We start from the raw sequence: 22,638 nt of genomic DNA, 5'->3' as shown, positions 1-22,638 counted from the left end.
TATTTTTACATTTAAAGTTTTATCAAAACGTCATTATCTTTTATAATTATTATTTGTTATTAAATTATTATTTAAATAATATTGTTTTATTTATTTTAATGAAGTATGAAGAAATATAGAAAATATACATCAATTAAACTAGAAAAACTATTATTTAATTTAATTTTTAAAATTGTAACTTTTATGCATTTTATTTTTAATTGTATAAATTATTTATAATTAAATTATTAAAATAAAGTATTTTAATCAAAGAGGATGTAAAAAAAAAAAAAAAAGTAAAATTAATGAGTTGTTACACTATGATTCGTTTTTAATGGAGGATTATCATCATATTTATAATCCTGCATAATGCCACTTCCATGTACTGTTATTTAATGCTCAGAAATCCTTGACTGTTATACCAAAACTAGCCAGCAGAGGGCCCCAACTAAGGATTCCCTCCCAATTCACAGGTTTGTTAGTCATTCAATTCTGACCTAGAATCAGCTCATCCTGTCTAAATCCGGGGCCTGTAGCAGTGCAGCATGACATAATAGCTGTCACACTGTCACTGGGTAGTGCTCTGTGTATTTGGCCACTTCTGAACTTCTCTTTGGGGGAATTGGGTCGGGGTGGGGGAGGAAGGTGGGGAGGCGGGAATCGCTGACCAAGCCTGTAGCGCTTCATAATCTCAGGTTACAATCTAAGCCGGCAGCTGTTTGAGCTACAAGCATGACCTAAATATTGGCGGATGCATTCAGGGCTAATAGGTTTTGTGTCTGTCCTGCACACACACACACACACACACACACTCATACAGATCATTCCCTAACACTGATTGAACTCGGAATAGATGAATTAAACATAAACACATAACACAACGATAACATAGATAATCCTTACTATAATTCCGTAGTCACAAATGTAAGCATGTAACCTTACTCTTTATAGGAAACTGACCTCTCACCATACCACTGAAATACTGTACAAGTGCACCATACTGACTGACAAACACTAACAGAGAGGTCCATTGCAAATGAATACAGTTTTGATTAATGGTCAGGAACCTTATGATGCCCAAAAGCCATTTTCATATGAGACATTTCCTTATGTTAATGTAAAATATGGTAATACAGCAGCCCGTCTGCTGCGTGCAGAGTTCAGTAAATGGCTAAATGTGCTCATCTTTTGTCATGTTCAAATGACTTCCTCTGGGCAGTATCTAAGCAGATTGCCACTCTGAAGTCAATGAAGTTTATTTGAAGGAACGATTTGGCTGCGCAGTGGCCTTGTAACCCCTTAGCAACTCATCACCATGTATATTAGACACACACTCTTGGATGGCACTTAAGCTGCAATCGCCATGAGGAGTTAGGAGCGTGAAATTGTGCTCTCAAAAATCCCGACATTGTTATATCACTGCTCTCCCCGTGGCTCTGTGTTTAAACTCACGGCTATTTTTGTCCCATTATTTTAACTGTTCTAATGTTAAAGCAGGGAGCTGACCTCTTGTTCTGCAATGCGTCGGCTGTTTTTATCAGAGGGGCCATATGTTTGGGATTATCTCTTTAATTCTACTTGTGCTGTCAGATTGACCGAGGCTCACACAAGTTCCTAAAACTCACATCGCTACAGAGTTATTTTTATTCTCCAATTGTTACTCATAAACCACTTCAATGCTTAAATGTTTCATGAAACCCACAATCATTTTCTCATTAACTTTGCAGCACAACACGGGCGAGGCATTGGAAATTATTACAGCAATAAATCATCAATACGTCACAATCACTGTTAGCAGAAGTGTTTATTTTGTTTACAACATCCATACCCTTTGCACACCCAGCTCACACATTGAGACTCTCATTCATTGCATGTTAGTTTATCACAATTATAGCCAGAGTTAATTTGGTTTTGCCGTGTAAACATTTGGGAAGAGTTTAAACTTACTTACCAGTGGTAAGATTTAAGTTAAGTTACATCACAATAGTGCTTTAAAATCCAGGCTTGGTCTCAAGCATTTAGACTAAAAAACATATTTATGAGTGTTTGAAAAAGTCGTTATTGGATAGAAAATAAAAAATGTCTTTAAAAAAGCGTTAAATGTCTAATATAAAATATATATGCTAAATACATTCAGATATTCGTCATTATAAAGCAAAATAAAAAAGCATCTAAAAACATTGCTGTCAGTCGCCATCACATTCTAGCAAAACTTAAAGCTCTCTTAGTCCACTGAATATTTCAGACATTATTCCATAACATCTTTAATAAATGGCTTCTTTTTTTAGGCAGAAAGATGAACAGAATCCTGCTGTGGTTAAAGTCTGAAATGTGTGAAGAAGTGTCTTCTGCTCCACAGCAGGGTAACACACTACAAAACACTGCTGTGTTAAAGTGTAACAAAATATAGACTCTGCCATCCCATCAAAAAGCAATAAATACGAAAAAATAAGTTACAAACATTTCAAGTATCAAATCCCCTGGGCGATCCCACTGTCAGAGAGGGCACTAAGCATTGTGCACTTCTGTTACTGTCAGACCTCTGGCAACCATTTTTATGAGGCCAACCGGCATCCCCTTTTTCTAAACTGAGCTGACAAAAGCTGCCTTCACTCTTCAGTCCACTATACAGAACACTGCTGGTAAATCCAGGCTCACCCTGAGCACAATACATTAAAGCCAAGTCTGTCAAACTAAATGGTCCCTCCAGATTAAGTCTCTTTATGGAGTAGTGTACGTGACATCCTCTGAGGCAGTGATATTATTTCCTTCTCCCGGCAGCAAGGTGTCTCTTCGTTATGGCCTCCAGCCTCCTCCTCTCAGCCTCCTCTGCTTTCCTCCTCTCTTCTTTCAGCTCCTTGTACCTCCACTTTGGGATCTGCAGCAGGTGCCCACCTCCATCTCTGGAGCTGCTCTTCCTGCGGATTTTTTCAGGTTCATAACTGGACATGGGCGCCTTGGACACCCTCACTTTAGGGATGCTGAACCCGGGCCTCACGCTGCTCCTCCTCAGCACCATGTTTAAAGGCAGCAGGCTGGTTCTCCGCAGGTCCAGTGTTTCGTTATAAGCCACAATACCGAGGCTGGAGCTCCTCTGTCGAGGCACCAGGCTCTGAGGCTGAAGGCTGGACCGGCGGTCTACTGAGTTCTTGGCCACCAGAGTGACCCGGGAGTTCTGGAAGAGTTTGATGTGGCTGTCTGCCCTGTTGGGGTTGACGGAGCGGAGCTCTTTGGCGCGCTGCTGGCGGATGATCTCAGGCACTGCATAGCTCCGCTTGCCCACACCTGGGGGACTGTCAGGACACACCTGAAACAAAAACATTATTATTGTAGTTAAAACATCAGGAGTATGATATAAGTAGCACTGCAGCTGAACAAAGCACAACAAAAAGCAGTCCTCTTTCTTCATTTTGTTTGCACTATTGCAGTTCTGGTAATCTTGCATGAATAACCTGCTTATCAGATAAGGCTGACATTTATTATGTGCATTAATTATTCCTCACAAATCCCATGAAAATCTGATAATTTGTTAATAATAAAAGATAAATTAGTGCCAGATAATAGCATTATTAGCAAAGTATTATCATTTGTATATTTGCACAGCAATGATCCTTACTAATGATAAAAGGAGAAACTGAAGTAATTTGCAAACAAAACACAAATTGACTCTTGACTCAAATTTCAAGCCTGTGGAAAGTGATTTTCACATCCAACCAAGATGTTTGTCTCAATCTGAAGATAAGAAAATGAGCCCTGATATCTGAGTATGCTGAGTGTGTGCAAACACCACGAGGGATTATGCACAGGAGAGAAATTTTAGAGAAGAATTATTTCTACTTTAACTAAAATCCTTCCTTATCACAAAAAGTAGTCCCCTGAAAACCTGCTTTAGCCTATCTCAGATTATATTCACAAAATCATTGCAGGAGGACGAGTGGGCTGTGCTGGTTGGAGTAGATGTGTTCTTGGATGTCGTGAGATGCTGAAGGACAAAGAAGAGTAATCGTGATCTACAGCTTATTTACTCACTGTATGGCACGCCACTGCAATAAAAGGGCTCCTCATGGCAGTAGTAATAGAAACCATGTGGTCGATGACACCTTCATCCTCTGGGTTGGTGACATTAGCAATGCTGAAGACGTTCCGCACAGTGTCCGACAGGCGCTTCAGACAGCCACGGGGCTCCTGGGCTCTGGCCACCAGTGATGCCAGCGGGGGCCACTCTAGACTGGGAGGGAAAATGATAGACTCCATCAAAGCTCATGAAAGAAAGTGCATTGGAAGTGTATCAAGCAAGATCAGTCCAAAAACCCTGATAGGGAGATGATTTTTACAGGATTACTTAGCTAGCATGTCAGGGTTGTTTTCTAAAAAGTGCCAGGGATAAAATCAGCTCATTAGACAGCTGATCAAGATGCTGAGTTGCCCAGATGAAGAGTCAAAGTAAAGTCGATATAACTCGGCGCCTCGAGGTAAAAAACAGTTCATCATAACTATACATGACAGCACTTTTAATGTCTCCCATGAATATTTATTTCCCCCTGAAAACTAGTCAGTAATACTTTCTTTATGCAAGAAAATCTGCCTCCTTTCCATCTCCCGCGCTTGGAAAACACTTTTGACAACACTTCAATGCAGTGACATGTGAATTCTTGACTTATAGGTATATGAGACACAGCTATGAGTTTACCTGTATGTTTCACAGTACTGGAGGGGACAAGGCCGTTCCATCAGGCGCGTCATCACCCAGGCAGTTTCATAACGGCCTGTAAATAAGGCCCACTCCCTGGCAGTGAAGTGGCGGCCAAAGTCCCTGGCGTTCAGGGCGGCACCTGGTGGACACGATGAAAAGTGCTTAATATGTCAATAAAAGGGCTTAGCGGACGGTGGATACACAAATATGAGGGATATTAGATAAAAAGGTGGAGATAGACGGAGTTAAATTGCCCACCCTGTCTTGATGCTTTGGTATCAGATATCCTTTGGTTTTATTGTTAAAGCTAAAAGGAGAATAATCATCTAATATCACAAATCTGAATCACTGCCAAAACCGATTTAAATTGTCCATCTGTCTTCTGGTATTTCTAAAAATCTGCTCTTGGTTATCTTGGAACAGTAATGGCAGATTAAACATCTTTTCTGGTTGTAATCAGTAAAAATATGCCCCCCAAAAATCCAGGTCTATTAGCAACACATTTGCCGAAGCTGAGTCTGTATATTGTGTAATTTGTGTTTGTGAAATTAACACATTTCCTGCTTTTTAATTGCTGGAATTTAGCACATTTAGTGTAATTATAGACATTTTCCTCACCTGCCATCATGAGCGAGCGCACACACTCCACCCGGCCCTGCATGGCGGCTTTCATCAGAGCGGTGAAGCCGTGGCAGTTCCTCCTCTCGATGTCCAAGCCGGTGAAGTAGTTGAGCAGATAGTTGGTGATTGTGATGTGGCCTTAAAGAACAGAGAGACGGGGAGAAGTTACTGTTACTGCAGTGTTGGCTTGGATAAGAGCTTATTCACACTTCTCCGTCGTATTTCTGACAGCGAGAGGCGCATCCATACGGCTGGTCCTTATTCACAGTCACACAACACACTCATCACTTCTCTTTGAAAAGTACAGCGAGTGCAGACTTGTGTTATTTATGCTCGCCTTTGTGCGTTCATCTCTGTCAGCATAAGTGCCAAACGGCCTCTGTGTGTGTATTTCAGTGGCAGATACACAACTGTGTCCGTGTGTGTGTGTGTGTGTTACCTGCTTGGGCAGCAGTGATGAGAGCTGTATTTCCCTCGCTGTCCTGCCAGTTGACATCAAGATACGGGCACTGAGACAGCGCAATGACAACGTCCACGAAACCTTGGTAACAGGCCACCAACAGCCCTATCTGAGACAGAAAGTGACAACACAGGAGAGGAGTTAGAGGAGGAAAAAGATGACGGGAAGAGAGAGAGGCTTAAGTTTAGAATCAGCAAAAATGTTCAGAAAAATAATCGCCAGAGGAGATGAAGCAAAAGTGCAGTAAAGTGCTGACATATAGGAAGCAGGAAGAAGAAAAATGTGATCACGGCAGGGTCAGTCTGACTCCACAAGACTCAAACATCTTTGTGTATCTTACGAAACTAATATCCCTGAATAAATGTGACATCTGTTGTCCTTTCATTGAGAAGTGAACCGTCTTGAACTCAGTGGAAAAATAAGCCGTTTCCCCCGTCTGATGTTGTTGTGTACTTTTGTCTGATGTTGTTGTGTACTCGTGTGTGTACGTGTAGGTGCGTGTTCAAGCCAGAACAAGAACCCTTTCATGTGTGTGGACGTACGTGTAAATGTTAGTCCTGGAAAACTCCTGGAAAAGTCGGTTGCTTTCCGGAAGGTGCACACGACATGAGCCAAGATAAACAAGTTTACCAGCAGAGAGAGGAAAGAGATTCAGGAGAGGGGTCGGGGGGGATGTAGAAAAACAGAGTTCAATTGACATATCACATTTTAATACATTTAAACATGAATTTTTTGCATTCGTCAATGTTGTGATAAGGTGTCTTTTTTCTGTCATCAGAGGTGTCGTTTTTTGTCCCATCAAAGCGAGAAGCTTTCCAGTTGTTTAAGGTCACTGTATTCTAGCTGATAATAGTAACTTGTGAAGTCAGAGCCTTTGAAAAAACTGAATTTACAAAAAAGAAAAAATAACTTATTTATTTGCAAGCGAGCAGACCCTTAAGAGACTCTTGAAAGCTTCTTTGTTTCATCCAGGTGTGCTGAAAATTTTAACCTACTCCAGGTCTAAACAAAAGTAGGCATTGCATAATCAGCAGTGAAAACAATATTTATCTAGTCTGCTACAGGTGCCTGCTGAGTCATCAAGTGGAGGCATATTAATAAGACCTTGTGTTTCCCAGTGCATTTATATATTCAACTATATTCATAATACTTTCATTTACAGCTTTATAAGCAGTTAATTTGTCCAATAAATGCATTGCTTGAGATTTAACCAGCTTTGCTAAAACACAGTAGAAGGCGGTGACACAGCTGGCACTGCCCTGCCTTAGCTAAGTGTCATACTGTGCGTCACCTAAACCTGCCTTTCTGAAGTATAATTATAAAGATAAAACTGAGGAAATAACAAAAGAAGAATTGCTCAATCGCAAAACCGATCACTGAAAAAAGACAGCACTCGAGATCGACAGATATAGGATTATTGAGACTGATACAATACTGATGTTAGAGGGAAGAATTCACTGATTATAGATATGGACTTTTTGAACTAGAATGAAAAAAGACAGTTTCCACGTGGTTTGTGCACCTAATTAGAGAGGGGATAGACAGTAGCTCAGGGGTAGACGGTATGTAATTGTTGCCATTGTATTGTTTACCCTTTGCATGTCAAAATTGAGATTTTATTTGGGTTGCCATTTAATATTGTTTAAACTTATAGTATTGTTGGCTGACCGCCAGGGTCACGGCCATAGAGAGAGAGAGTTGCGACATCACATGGTGGATCATGGAGCATATTGGACCTCCACTGACGCGACTCTCTGTCTATACGGCTCTAGATACTTTGTTCGGGGAGTAGGCGGGGCTGCTCTTCCGCTGCCCGTCTGCTGTCTTCACCTACGTCCGCAGCGCACACCTGCTTTCAAACCGGTTGCCATCGGCCTCATAAGGACAGTCCTTGTAACACATTGCCCACAAAAGCACACATTGATAGAGGCGGTCAGCCACATATTAGGTTTTAACCTAGTCTTGTTTAAGTTGCATTTGGTATATTACACATACATTGTTATTCATTCTTTCTTTTTATCAGAAGTTATGGTGCTTTTATTTTAAAGTCACATTTCAGGTCTCGTTGGCTGTTGTCACATCACCTGCAAGCAGCAGGAACCACAGACTTTAATGCTCCAGTAAAAGTTTATGCTGGACACCTCAGAAGACTATTCCCTTTTTGTAGCATGCAGCCAACGAGGTTATTTGTTTGTCTGTACTTTACTTGCCTTGAATAAACCAGTAGCAAGAAAGCCACTTGTGTCTTTTCATATGAGAAAATATATACAGAGATAACGATACATCTGTGATAGGCCAATACTGAGGCAATAATTTTGGCCTACAGATATATCAGTCATAAACCATATGCTTATATTTCAAGCCATGTGAATATCAGATCTATGGCAGAGAGATTATAAATCAGACTAAAGCACTAACTAGAAACTTTGCTGGCATGAGTCTAACAGTGTTTAGGCCAGTTGTAACAATTTGTTCCACTTTTTATGTTCTTCAAGCAGACTTGATTCGGAAACCTGCTTCTGTGACACGATGTTCTCTTCTCAAGAACTCTCATAAAATCTGCTTGATGCTTTGCACCTCTTGGCAATAAAAGTTTTCAGCCTCCCGAGCACACTGTGTGTCTCCAGTTAAATGAATCTTTCAAACTCTTATGATCAAAAGTTCTGTCTCGCTGAAATAAGTAAATATAATAATGACTGAAGACGGGAACAGAGAGGGCCTGGAGGTGTTCGCAAACTTACAGAGTCTGTGCCAACCTCCCCCATATCTACCTACTACTCTCACACTACACACAAACATTACACTGACAGAGTGATACAGTATATGCAACTCCACATACTGACATTATAATGCCTACACTAATGTACATACATACACCAAGAATCAAGGTTATGTCACCTTGATTTTACATCAACATTAGCCCATAAGGGCAATGTGGCTCAGAGGTAGAGTGGGTGGCCCTCCAATCAGAGGTTGGTGGTTCAATCCCAAGCTCTCCCTATGTATGTGTGGAAGTATGTACACTGTACTCAAGGTACAGCCAGCAGGTATGAATGTGTGTGAATGTATTATAATGGTGACATTATATGGTACCTTTCAAGGGTTGCTGTGGCTCAGTGGTAGAGTGGGTTGCCCTCTAATCAGAGGTTGGCGGTTCGATCCCAAGCTCTCACTATGTAGGTGTGGAAGTAAGTACACTGTACTCAAGGTACAGCCACCAGGTATGAATGTGTGTGAATGTATAATAATAATGGCACCGTTATTAGTGTATAAAGGTAAAGTGGTAGAGTGGGTCGCCCTCCAATCAGAAGGTCCGCAGTTTGAGCCCCCTGTCTACATGTGGAAGTAAGTACCTAAGGCATAGCCACCAGGTGTGAATGTATAATAATGATGACAGTTGCATGGCACCGTTATTAGTGTATAAAAAGGTGAATGCTGACCTTGCTAGCCCGAGTGGTTGGAAAACAACAAAGGCACTACATAAGCGCAATCCATTTACCATAATAACAGCCAACGCCTTCAAGACAATACAACTAATATTCCCAAAACATGTGATGGTCTGATGCATCCTCTAAGCATAGCTTTCTGCCGTGTTAATCTGTAACAGAATAAACACAGATTTTATTATTTTAAATAGCTTCTAAGCTCTTGGTTTAATCCACAGCACAGGCTCAGTTAGCATTTACAAAACATGTACAGTATATTTTTTCTCACCTGAAAGACAAACAGAACCTAAACGTTTGGCTGAAACACGCCCGGCTGTCAGCCAGCTGGAGACGCAGTCACGATTAGTGTTGTCAGCTCTGAGAGTTTTAAGGGATAAAGGTGGAGAGAGGTCCTGTGGAGTAATGGCTGGATTGTCTGGAAGAAGTACACTCGCACTGGCATGGCTCCAGATAGCTCTATCCGGCTAGACACAAGCTTGTAGTCCTTGTTTGTGTCTCTCTCTCTCTCTTTCTCTCTCTCTCTCTCTCACACACACAGAAACACATGCACATTCTTGGCAGCCCTCCAGCCTTGCTGTGATGTACTTTAGCAGCGTGCCCTGCAGCGTGTCTGGAGCAATCTCATTCGTCTGACAATGTCCTATTTTCTCTGTGAACCTTCCTCACACATGCACAAACACACACAAACATTTAACTTCTCTTTTTACCTTTTTTTTTCTCCCAGGCTCAAGTTTTCTGTCATACACACATGCAAACACATTTGCTACATCCTCTGATGCTCTTTATCAGTAGCTGCTGGCAATGTTTGCGAGAGAACACCACAGCATGCAATTGCAGAGACACGCACCAATCGGGGGAAGGTAATCATGTGCAACACAATATTACCCACTCTGTGACTAACCGTGAGGCCAAAGGGATAAAAATAACAACACTACCAGGTAGCTCAACAACCCTGAAACAATCAAGAGAGGTACACTCAGGCTGGGTGACTGTGTGTGCAGTGCATGTGTGTGTGATGGAATACAGTAAAGTGTAAAGTAAAGCTTTGAGCATGAGATTCAAATCCTCACCAATACTTTTTGGGAGGATTATGTGTTTTGCATGTAGGCCAAGTGAGGATGCAGACTATGGCAATTTTAAAGCTTTCATTACTTGATGCTGATGGACAGAGACACATGTCCTCTCTCACTTTAATCTCCTCTCTTCCATTACACTTGATTGCAGACGCCTTATAAAATGTGATTTTCACCCCAAAGTCAGAGCAGACTCAGAGTCTGTTTTGACGCTTCCTTTCCTTATTGCTTGTATAAAGTAAAACGATGTATATTGTGCTTTAAAACAATGTCCTGTTTTGTTCAAGTTCCTGTAGATAGTTTTTATGATGGATGCCTCTATATGACCTACAAAAACAAATGAGCCATCGGCGACAAGACTGACTTTATCTTTGAAGTCATTTTCAATGCCGCTGCCCCCGGGTCGGTGTCAGACAAGGCAATTTACAACACGCTACCAAAACAGCCTTTTTTAAAAGAAATTTTAACAGTAAATATTCACGGTAAGTGATATGTTTGACAGTTAAAAGACAGCAAGTTGAGACAATACTTACACATGTTCAGGATGAGCACAAGAGATAAGAGGTACCGCATAGTCAACAGGGATCGACAAATCAACACAAAATAAAAGTTACTCGCAGTAGCTTTAAGTGGTATTTTTCTGTGTATATGGTCTGGTCTGTTCATGCTTACAGTATAACCCTGATTCTGATTTAATATCACTCTAATCTAACAAATGAGACAGACATCTCTTTAATTGTGTATCCAGATGGCAAACAGAAGTTCCTTTTTCACATAGCTATCTATCCTTAAATCCAAGCTGGCTGTCTCTTTAAAAAAATTCAACAATTCTGAGGATCTATTGTGTTGGCAAGTTCAGATTCTGATTGAAATGTAAAATCAAGCCAGCCAACCTTGTAATACTTGGACTGAATCTCATTTAGAGAGAGCTGCAAGGATGTATCCATTAGTTGTCAACTATTCCATCAACACACTAATTTATTAATCAGTTTGAGGAGTTAAAGCTCCTGTGAGGAACTTTCGGTTTGTGTTGATTTTGGCGCCCCCTGTGGACAAAGTGATACCTCTTATCACTTTGGTGATTTGTTCTGTACATGCTTAAGTGGTGGTTTTTAACATTTATCTTGCTTTCTTTCAACAGTCATATGTATCGCTCACTGTGAAATCTTTGCTGTGGAAATTGTAAACAAAGGCAGCGTGCAGTTAGTATCTTGGTCAGACACCTACCCCCCCTACAGTTTCAGGCATTAAAAATAACTTATAACTATATAAATATGATATGATATGGCCAAAATCCTATATCACGATATAGGATTTTTCATATCTCTATAACGATCACGATATAGCATTTTTCTGGTAATTTAACAAATAATTAGTCCATATGAAATATTCACATAGTAAAGCCTATATCTGGATAATCCTGTGTGAATTAAATACTTCACAAATAAAAAGTACTGAGAGTCCTTTTCTGCATGTTAATGTCCATGTTAATAAACAGTGCCTCCCTCTTTGGTTTGCTCCAGGTTCACTCCCACGTGCAAGGATTAAAACGTAAAGCATTTTCAAACTGATGCAAAAATTGCAGTAAAGCAGTTCGGCCGCTGGTTTTGTGACATCACGATAGAGACGATATAGAAAAACACATACGACAGACATTTTGATATTGTTTTTACGATATCTGTCATATTGCCCAGCCCTAAATTTGAATGTATTTCAGTCTGTTTCATAACCAGCAAAAAAAAATTCTCTGATTCTAGCTTCTTAATTGTGGATACATACTAATTTCTTTACTCTATGATTGTAAACTGAATATGTTTAGATTATAGAAACAAGAAATTTGTAGATGTCATTGGAAGACATTTTTCACCATATTCTACAATTTTATAGACATAACAATTAAATTATTAATCCAGAAATAATCTAGAAAAGGACTCAGGGTCTCTTTTCCTGATCTGACTTCACTTCACTGGCGCTAAACGGTCACACAATGCTGGTTATGACGCGGTTTCTATGAGTGCGTTCGCATAAAAGGGCAGATGTTTGAGCAAATGACCAATCTAAACACAGACAAGTCTGCCGTCAGTTTTACAAACTCAGAGCAAACTATGATTTTGGAAAGATATGAAGAAGTTCAAATAATCCAGACTAAAATCCAGTCAGCTGCAGCTGCTGAGTGCAGGAAGGACAAATAGCAAAAAAAGGCAGACTGTGTAAATTTGCAAATATCATAATATCACTGCTCCTCCATCATTAGAGCACGATTATTCTCTCGGCCCAGCTGTAACAAACAGATAAAATAGAGCAAGTAAAAATAAATATAAAACCACAATTTAAAACCGTATGAATGATTACTTTCATATCTTACAAAAGTAGGCTAGCTTCATTGTTTTTATCAGTCTCTGTTGTAGATGTATCAGTAAAGTATAAGGAATATTTTTCATGAATATAAGTAAAGCAGAAGTGTTTTACCGCTCTCTCTCCCTCCTCCCTTTCATGATCTGCTCACAGAGCTCCTAAATCTAGAGACCTAATTGGTCAGTAGGTGGTGTGTAGTTAAGGTAGATCTCTTATATCGGACATAACCTGCTACGGAGCAGTGTTCTTACATTGTCTGTCAGAACTAAAAAGACATACCCACTGGAGTTATCACCGATATCAGATGAGATGTCACTGTATAGAAAAAGCATTTGAACATATAAGTAGAACCTTTCTAACAAGCCAGTGAGATATATTGAGATGTCTTAAAAAAACATTATTTCCGTTTAACTCTAAGCCAAACTTGCCTTTGCAATCAAGGCCTGCGGACTGGGTCCTGTTGCAGCCTAAAAACAGACAGACCCACGCACAAAATCTGGTCATCTTATTATTAGCCCATAGAGGGCCACATACACAGACAAAAACACAAAGACACAAACACACACAGTCACAAAGTAATCTGGGGACTATCCAGAGCCAGGAATAGAAAGGCTTAGCCGTATCAGAGAGACACAAAGAGAGAGAGGGGGAGGGAGGGAGACGTGGCTGTGTGTCTACAGTTAATGTAAGAATGCTGTAATAATTGGCTCCAGTGAGGATGACACAATACACAGAATAACCCTTAAGGTTCCTTATAGTCACTGAATTGAAGCAGCTTTTCCAGCCAGAATTCAAACATCTTATCACTGTGCACTAGCACCACAACATTTTCAGATAAGCAGGGACGAATTCATTGACTTTGGCTGGACGATTCAAAGCTTTTATGGGAGCTCTAAGTCGTCTGCAACCAATAATTTATGCTTCGCGTTGGTTTTAAATTGATGGAACTGATTAAATCTGCATCCCTATTAGTACAGTAAAGTCACTTTTTATGTCCTGTGATATTTTTCATTGTGCTACTGCTGGAAAAAAAGTGCTGTAGCAGCATATTTTAATTCTGTTTTCACACAAAACACCTGAGATAGCATCCCAACCGAGCTGAAACCTGTTTACTGTCCCTACAATGTATCTGATCAAACTTCTGCACCTTCTTTCCTTTTGGATTCCCGCCTAAATTTGGACACACTACATTTTTACTTCCAAATAACTACTGGTCAAAGCTAATTCCTGCAAATTATCCAAGCGACAGACAGTCTGTATCTCTGCAGCCTGCACTGCTTTTGCATTTTACAGTACGTCTTTGTGTTGAAGAGCATGCACACAGAAGCACTGACACACTGTGCCATGTGTCCATCAATAGCCTCCCTGTTAGCTGTCTGTGTGTGTGTCTGCAGCTGAGCGTTCACATGGCTGCATTAAATCAGATGTGTATGACTGCCGCTTTGATTTTTCCACTCGTCTATATTTGCTAGCTGCCTCATGCTTGCTGCCATCTGCAGCGGGCCAATTTCTGTCTCTCCCCGCCTGCGCTTCGGTTAGCCCGCCTGCATGATGGCCTCGGGGTCGATGTGTGTGTCGGTCAGTCGTACTTTGTGTCTGTCTGTGGCTGCCTGTTGCCTGAAACCTACTGTATCTGTCCTGCTTTGTCACCTGATCTGTCCCTGTTTGGAAAATTTGATTGTGTTTAAGAGAAGAGCGTGTGTGTGAGAGAGAGGCAACAGTCAGGCACAGAGTGACCTCGTTTAAGTTGATTGGATTCTGTGTTTGGGTCTGCGCGGTTTGTGTGTACTTATTTAATTTGTATGTGAGCATGGCATCAATTCTCTGCAAGCAGAGCACACACTGTACGAAACAGGGTCAGAGGGGACTGATGACATTGATGTATTGCTTTGATAAATTACGTTAACACACAGAGATACAGACACACCCTAACAATGGACACTGTAGTAGTCCTGATGTTCTTTTACTTGTATTCATCATTTTTAGTCGAGTCAACGGCAGTAAAGTCTGTAAAACTAATCCAAGATGAGCCATAACAGTCAAATTCTGACATTGACAGGATGTATTCATACTGTGCTTTAATCATATATGAATTAAATGCACATACTCGCCTATGACATATACTGTCTTGATAATAAGCCAATATGTGAGTTGATTGTTTCATGGCAAAACTAAATCTAGTTTAAACCTGGACTGTCTCTACTTGTGTTTTAATGTACAGGGAACTCTGACATATTATAGAGTGATCGTGATTCTAGTAAATCATGTTTCAACAAGTGTTGTACAGTGGAAAGTATGCCTTATTTTAGAGCCTCTCAGAGGCTGGGTTGAGACAAATATGCGTATGCAACAAGGTTCAAATAGGCCTCCAAAACACGCTTGAAAACAAAAGATAGGACTGATGCTTTATGACACTCATCTTTCATATATATATTTACATTTGAATTAATCGGAAGCATCTGATAAGCTACAAAACTTATGTTTAACTTATCATTGAAAATTTTACTGTATGTCACAATGGTACATTATTATACCTTCTCTGCATGTCATTTAATGGTAAATGTCAAATGGACTGTACATATATAGCGCTTTTCTAGTCTTTAAATAGTTTTTCTGGAACAAATAATCTAATATAAGCTTTTGTGTTTAAACTGTTTTTCCTGTTGTGTATGCAGAGCACAGAATCCCCACCAGCTTCTGAGCTCCCAATCTGACCGTGACCTTTGACCTTTCTGTCAGGGGACGACAAAAACCATCATGCAACAAATTATAATGTAGCCCTATGCACCATATAATATGGTCAAACCAAGGAAATGTACGTTCTTTACTGCATCTTCAGCACTTGTTTATTCTCCAACATACTCTTCTAACATTATTGAAGCCTACTGTTTTCAATTTGACCTTGTGTATCTGTGCTAATACTAAAAGTCATGTTTGACTCCACCTGTTTAATCTGCTTTAACTGTAAAGGGGATATGTGTTTGAACTAGTTGTGTGCAGCCAGAAAATATATCAGCCCTATTAATAATTTATAATACAATTCTTACTGTTAATATAAGTTGACGCAACCTCGACTGTAGTATCTTTGTCCTCCAGGTCATTATTCTGAAATATGCTTTTAAACTGCTGATGAGCCACAGGAGAAAAACCCCGCGCCGAGGATTTAACACCCCTCTTTGTCTTGCACGACACATTGTCAAGCTGTCTGCTATATCAGAATGATGACATCTGTGTCAGGATGTTGAAGAAGCACACACACTCACACACACACGCATGCAGACATGCACTAATGAGCTTAACAGATTCAGATAAATATGTGTTTCCAGCAGACGGGTTTCCTAACCTGTATTTTGTGTGGGTACATGTACATCCTGCTCTCTGTCACTGCTACACAAACATCAGCAGACTGTACAAAAGCACAAAATGAAACCCATCTATCCTGCATATCATATAGATGAGGTAAGAGATCTTTACATTCCAATGATGTTATTTCTCAGTAACCTCATCAGTTATTTCATACTTACGGAGAAAGAAGAGAGAAATACAGAAATGTTATAGACAAGATCAAGAGAGATGGGGGCAGCCTGGAGGTCAGAGACACAGATTGTAAGGTAAGGAATATGAGAACAGAACAGCTGGGAAATTTTCAGTTGAGGGAGTAAAGGAATTAAACACATTTTCTCCTTCAGAAACTACAACTTACTCCCTTTGGGTCAAGGCTCTGCTCTCCGAACTTCTCAACTTGAACTCTTTAGTTGCCAATGTTAAAAACTACAGTGATATTCCATATGTGGACATATAAAACGATGTGTTAAAAAAGAGAGAAAAGAGGCTGGATAAAACGGTCAGCTTAAATCAACCTAACAAAAACTACAATAATGTTGTTCTCCGTCAGCATCGGGCCTATTTCCAGCTAATTTAATTACTATTACTTAATGTCCAAATGATAACAAGTAGTCTAGCATTCCATCATCATGGATTTATCTCATAGCCCTGGGCTACACTTCTCTGGCAGGCGTGAAGCGATACACAAGTCATAAAAGGGTGCATACTTTGGTTGCACTGCAGAAAGCATATCCACTAACCATTAAATAAATAACCTTTAGGGAAAAATATGGATTTATGTAATTTAAAATCAGCATATCTTGATTCTGGTATTATTCAACAAACATGCACTGCAACTTCCCCATAGTGGAATTTATGATTTTTACTGCACATCTCGGGTCATTAACAAAATTGCTCGAAGACACACTAATGATGTCATCCCACTGGTAGATAATGTGTTTACCTACGGCCTCACACAAGTTCAATCCAAATTTAGAAAAAGAAAACGCAGTCAGATGCACACTCGTAAACACATTAATGTTCCTGCATGACCACACACACTCTCTCTCTAACACACACACACACACACACACACACACACACACACACACACAGACACACACAGTAGACTGTTTTCTGCTTACGGGGAGAGACTTCAGCGTTTTTATAGAGCTTGACGTTGCTCGCTGTTGAAAATCTGAAGTCTGTCAGCACACGTGGCGTCAAAAAATACAGGTTAAGATTAAAAAGAAAAAAGAGGCGGGATAAAAGTGTGAGCTCGTTTAATAAATAGTAATAATTCAATCTTGAAGAAAAGGTTAAATCTGGCATTTTCAAGCCAACTGATGACTTAGTAAGACTCTCTTTCTTAATGCATATCAGTTGAATACTTGATTATTAACTGACTTATACATTAAATTGTTATTGCAATCAACTTACAGATGTTCCTCCCACATATTTGAGAGATATAAAGTCATAAAGTGTTCACTGTGGCAACTGGCAGGACAGAATGAGCCTTAAGCCAGTGCAGCCAGCTCAGGCTTAATTATTTCAATACCTTCTGAGTCTGAGGCGTGTTGCACTGAGTGGCAGGAAGGTGACAGGGCCTGTCTAAAGAGGCGCTTCAGTGTGTTAAAGCACTAATAGGCTACACAACAAGGATTAAGTGCCCCTTTGTTAGACTTCTTGAAAGACTACTTGTCAATAAATGATGTAACTACTATTACCACTACTGCTTGAAGTAAACAGTTCAACAAAGCCTTATTTGTGTACATGAAACACAAGCTTTCATGTAACAATGGTCTAAGCATACTTATGTGAAGTCAATTCAAAGTGGTCCTACATATTTCTCACCCTGTTATTCCTGTCCTTCTCGTTGACCTCCTCCTTCGTCACTCCATGGCGTATCATTATACGGACAATAGCCGCGTTGTTGTTGCAGCACGCCTGGAAGAAAGACAGCGGCTCTGGGCTGTCCGGAGACGGGGTTCGCTCCGAGTCCGCGAACACGTCGTCCGGCGGGTAGAAGGAGTCGTCTGACGCGATGCTCCGACTGTCATCCAAGTCCTCGAAGTCAACTTCTTCGAATTCATCATCCCCTTCCTCCGATTCATCCTCCTCTTCATCGTCCTCCTCGCACGAGCCCAGGTAGTCCTCATCAGAGTTGAACTCAGCTATAGTCGGGGGGACTTGAGGGATGTTTCCCCCGACCTTTTGCTGCTGGTGGAGCTGTTTGACCCGGACAGACGAAGCACCTCCTCCATCCCTGTCGTCCGTGATAAGCACCATCTAACCCCCGGGTCTAGGGCACCGTCCTCGGGGTAGAGTGCAGCCTGGCACGTGGGGCACGCACATGGGACTGACTGTCTCTCCAGACAGGAGCAGAATCAAACTGTCGTCCCAAAAGAAGTCACTTACATCACCTACAGAAGCTGAAATTACGCAAACTTTTTTTAAATCTATGTTTGTCAGATAGTATGTTGCGCGTGCAGTTACCCATCAGTCATCTTCGCAGAGTTGTTTTCCCGTGTGAGCCCTAAACGTCCCACGAAGTGAAAATCTTACTTGACGCGCGCTGAAAACGAAACTACGTTTACTTGCAGTCATCCGGTTGATGACACATTTATGGAAATACGATGCCGGTTTTGCGGATTCGAAGCTACAGCAGAAGTTAAACTATTGCGCACAGAACCGTCCCATGTAGGGCGGAGAGAGACAGCAGCCTGTTAACCTACAGTCCCCTAATCCGATTAGATGGGATCTCTCTCTCTCTCTCTCTCTCTCTCTCTCTGCTCTGCTCTGCTTTGCTGTCAAGAGATTGATTCGACTCTCTTTGCTGGTAATGAGAAATTAATGTACTTAGAATACTCATACAGGGATATAAGGTTGTGATTTTGTTCACTGTATATTTGAACTTTAATGATTCAATATTAGATTCAAAAGGAAGAAGGCACATTATTTATCTGTATCATAAGTTCCTTCTTAAAATAAAAGTAGTAATCTGAAGTCTATTTGTGACTCTGTTCCTGTTCTTATCAGTTAGCACCTGTGTTAATACAGCAAACATTTGAAAAGCCGCAGAGGTTTCCTGTGAATAAGACCCAGGAAACCACATTTGATTGGACAAGCGGTTTTGTTTCGGCATCATTCTACCAAGCTGTTGTGGTGTCTCAAAATGTTGAAAACAAAATAACCTTGTGGTCTTATTGAAAAATTCCGTAAAGTGTATGACTTTATCAGAATTTTGACAACTCCTCTGTGGGGAAAACCCGCACATAGGGGCCACCCTATGATCAGTCCTTTTGTTTTCTATTTCAAAGACATGACTTCAGAAGGGGCTCAATAGGTTTCAGGCTTATTAGGCAGATCCAGAATGAATAGCATGTAGGTTATGTCACATGTAGTATGAGAGAATGAGAGATTAATCGATTACCACACTCTAGATCTAGTTTTTTTTTTCACTGACCGGTAGAGATAATGGAGAAATAGGGCTTCATTACGTGATGCTGAACTATGGAGAGTGTATGTGCGTGCCTAGTGTAGAGTCATGGAAAATTCATACCACTTTGTAAGAAATATTAAAATAGCGCAACAGACACATTTTAAATAAAGTTCTAATAGTGAAACCACTTCCAAAACTTAAGCAATAATGCTGCCTCACATTAACCAGCAAAAAGGGAACTGAAACTAGAACGGGTATGATGTCCAATTTTTACTTGAGAATTATCCACTCAAAGTTAAGTCTTATAATAGATCCATTTAGCTCACAATTGTTGTCACAGAATTTAGACATAAGCTTAATGTTGATCCCGTGAGCAGCATCAGATTCCTTAATGGACTTGCAGATCTGTTTCTTCACCTGTCAGTGAGGGCTTCAGCATTATGTTAGATCTCCTACATTGGTACGACAGGGCTAAGAGGTTTATAAAGAATGGTACACATTTGACCTCTGCTTTAATCTGCATCCTGTTTCAATGTTACATAATGTCTTGTGTATATCTGGTTGTTGAAAGGTATAACTAAAAAAAGGGTAGAGTGTAAGAGATAACTATTTGTTACTGGATATACATGTATACTGTATATATATGGGGAATGTGTGCCCAATATATCCTCACAATATACATATACTTAGATGATCCCTTTTCTCCCTGTAATTAATAACATCAGTTTGCTGACACCACCTGCTGTGGAAAAACCAGGTGCATAACAGTCCCAGTGTGTACCCATTATTATTATACCTTCAGCTCCCCCCAGCTGAGAGCTCTGCTCTCCTGTGGCTCTTCATCTCTATGGTATCTGTTTGCTGCTGTGTGCGTGACAGCCAGCGTGCACTTTCAGAGATAAATATCTGTGAAAAGTTTCACTGTCTGGTCGAAGCGCAGACTAAATCACAGAAGAAGGTAGTGATAAAAACAAACTGCACATCTTTGGTTCAAGTAAGAGTTAGATTTGAAGAAAAAAACTGCTGAGGTTAGACTGAAGGCTGTAATCACAATTTCAGGTGTAAAGACTTTGTGTACCCGGCTTGTGCATTATATCCTCACTCATCCAAATAAAATTGTACTGCTCCTGAGTCTAGTTTTCACAGGTTTTAAGGAGTTACTGCACAAATATATGTTTGAAATATGATGCACTTCGGTTGTATGAAATTGAAACATTTTTTTTTTTTACAGTATATTGATTTGTTTTGATTTTGGTTTTACACCCTGATCGGTTTAGTAGTTCAGAAGGTTTAAGCTGCTATAAAGGCAACAACTTTTTGCCAGTTAAAAGGAAACGTGCTAATTGCTGATTAGCTACTCAACTAATTAGGGTAACTCAACACACTCAACCACTGCTGACAACAGCCCTACTGACAATCCAAGTTGGTTTCAATCGCATCGGATATTTAAAAAATGTGAGAGTGCCTTGGATTGTTTGCAGTCAGCCCTACACACGGGTCTGTATGTGACTGACTGAGTAACTGACTGACTTACTAACTGAGTGAGTGAGCGAGCTGTAGAGAGAAAATTGCGACATCGCAATGGCGGATCATGGAGCTTATTGGACCTCCACTGATGCGACTCTCTGTCTATACGGCTCTGGATACTTTGTTCGGGGAGTAGGCGGGGCTGCTCCTCTGCTGCTCGTACGCTGTCCTCACCTACGTCTGCACCTGCTTTCAAACACGTTGTCATCGGCCTCATAAGGACAGTCCTTGCAACACATTGTCCACAAAAGCGCACATTGACCTGATGTGGTCGGCCACATACTAGGTTTTGACATAGTCTTGTCTGAAGGACAGTAGCATTTTACACTTTTTTATTGGGTTCCTTTTTTCACCGATGCAATGACCCATTCACAAGATGAATTAAGCACAGCAAAGTATCCAAAGGGCACCTGCATGTGATTACTACTAAGACCCAGCAGCACCTCGACTCCTTTGTCTTTGGAAACTTGCTTATGTTGCTTGGTAAAAAAAAAAGGTGTTTTATGGAGTCAATTATACATTAGAAATGACTAAAATTCCTCAAGGCCTCCATACTGAAAATTGCAAAAGGAAAACACTTCATGTAGTCTGATAACGACACCGTAAAAAAGGCCCTGCTATGTTTGTCTTTTATATTACTTAATATTATTCTGTTTGCTAAATATTTGTTCTGTATTCAGTTCTTTAATATTTACACAGCTGTAATCTAAATTCAAATAAAACCACTAGTGCTCACAGGGCTTTACTTCACACTCTAAGTGGGGCTGCTGGGCCTCATGTAACCCTGGCAAAATGGAAAGTAATAATTAATACTAATTAAGAAGAGCAGAGGTGATTAAGGCCGAGAACTCTTCAGGTACAGAAGATTTTTCACAGGTTCATTTTAGGTCCGGCAGCTGGAGGGGAAATTGTGGTACATTCAAGGACACTTCAGGAGGGCAGATGCCTGCTGATTTGAGGACTAGATCCAAGACTAGCTTCCAACGTGTCTTATGTCCAAAAACCACAAATAATATTGTACCATATAAAACTGCAATATGTGGTATGACGATGTGAAAAGTCAGATTTGCTGCTTGCCCTCTGATGTCAATGCATTCACCTTCTGTGAAGTGGTCATGTGAGACCTAAACACGCTGTAAATAGCACATTAGCAACACGGTCATTTGAAGAGTCAATAACATTAGCTCAACCCTGGCTCAGAAGAAAAACCTAAATCCCACAGACAGAAAATCACAGTGAGCCTAAATGTGTGTGAGTGTGTGTGTCATGTAATGATCAGGTTTATACTCAGCCCCTGATCCATTACACATTTAAGATCTTGTAAATCACTACCTTGCGAGATGACTTCATGAACTCCATGATCTTTGTTTTTAACCTGTTTGTCTCTTTATCGCAGGACATTTGGCAAAACATATGTTGCTATTTGGGTAGGCAGTATTTTCTTAAAGTGGTCATCACATGTTGGAAAACATTAAATATTTGCTCATGTTGTTAGAAGAGTTCATCCAGCTGATTATGCACCTATTGCGAACTAAAGGGTGTCTTTTGGCATGACAGTCTCAAGGTAATATTGTATTAGTATTTCCCTTTAGCTGCTGCAAAAAGGAAGGAGAGTCTACATACTGTTTTTCTACAACTAAACTCTGCATTCTACACATGCTGTAATGCTGGTATTCTGCATTAGTTAAGCATTTCTGCAAACTATCTGTGTCAAAGGA

The 22,638-nt window shown here is 40.4% G+C and overlaps 1 protein-coding gene across 1 annotated transcript; it reads right to left on the bottom strand.

Annotated features, from left to right (window-relative positions):
- Positions 1-1,779: 1,779 nt before the first annotated feature.
- ankrd33ba (ankyrin repeat domain 33ba) lies at positions 1,780-18,439 on the bottom strand. The gene is made up of 6 exons (XM_069667553.1): positions 17,806-18,439; positions 5,733-5,862; positions 5,291-5,431; positions 4,670-4,811; positions 4,009-4,207; positions 1,780-3,286 (listed from the first exon to the last, which is right to left on the bottom strand). Exons 1-6 carry the CDS (start codon positions 18,238-18,240, stop codon positions 2,741-2,743), a joined length of 1,593 nt encoding a protein of 530 aa, XP_069523654.1. The 5' UTR covers positions 18,241-18,439; the 3' UTR covers positions 1,780-2,740.
- Positions 18,440-22,638: the final 4,199 nt, after the last annotated feature.

The sequence above is a fragment of the Semicossyphus pulcher genome, unplaced genomic scaffold (assembly GCF_022749685.1).
Source record: "Semicossyphus pulcher isolate SPU_LCO1_2020_fin unplaced genomic scaffold, fSemPul1.0.p SCAF_18, whole genome shotgun sequence".
Lineage (NCBI taxonomy): Eukaryota > Metazoa > Chordata > Actinopteri > Labriformes > Labridae > Semicossyphus > Semicossyphus pulcher.
This window is presented reverse-complemented; position numbering and strand designations above follow the sequence as displayed.

Excerpts from the sequence above, each read along its gene's own strand:
- ankrd33ba (XM_069667553.1), bottom strand. The coding sequence starts at position 18,240 with ATGGTGCTTATCACGGACGACAGGGATGGAGGAGGTGCTTCGTCTGTC. Across the intron at positions 5,863-17,805 it reads AGAAGGACAGGAATAACAGG|ATAGGGCTGTTGGTGGCCTG; the intron begins GTGAGAAATATG and ends TTTCTGTCTCAG. Across the intron at positions 4,812-5,290 it reads GCGCTCGCTCATGATGGCAG|GTGCCGCCCTGAACGCCAGG; the intron begins GTGAGGAAAATG and ends CGTGTCCACCAG.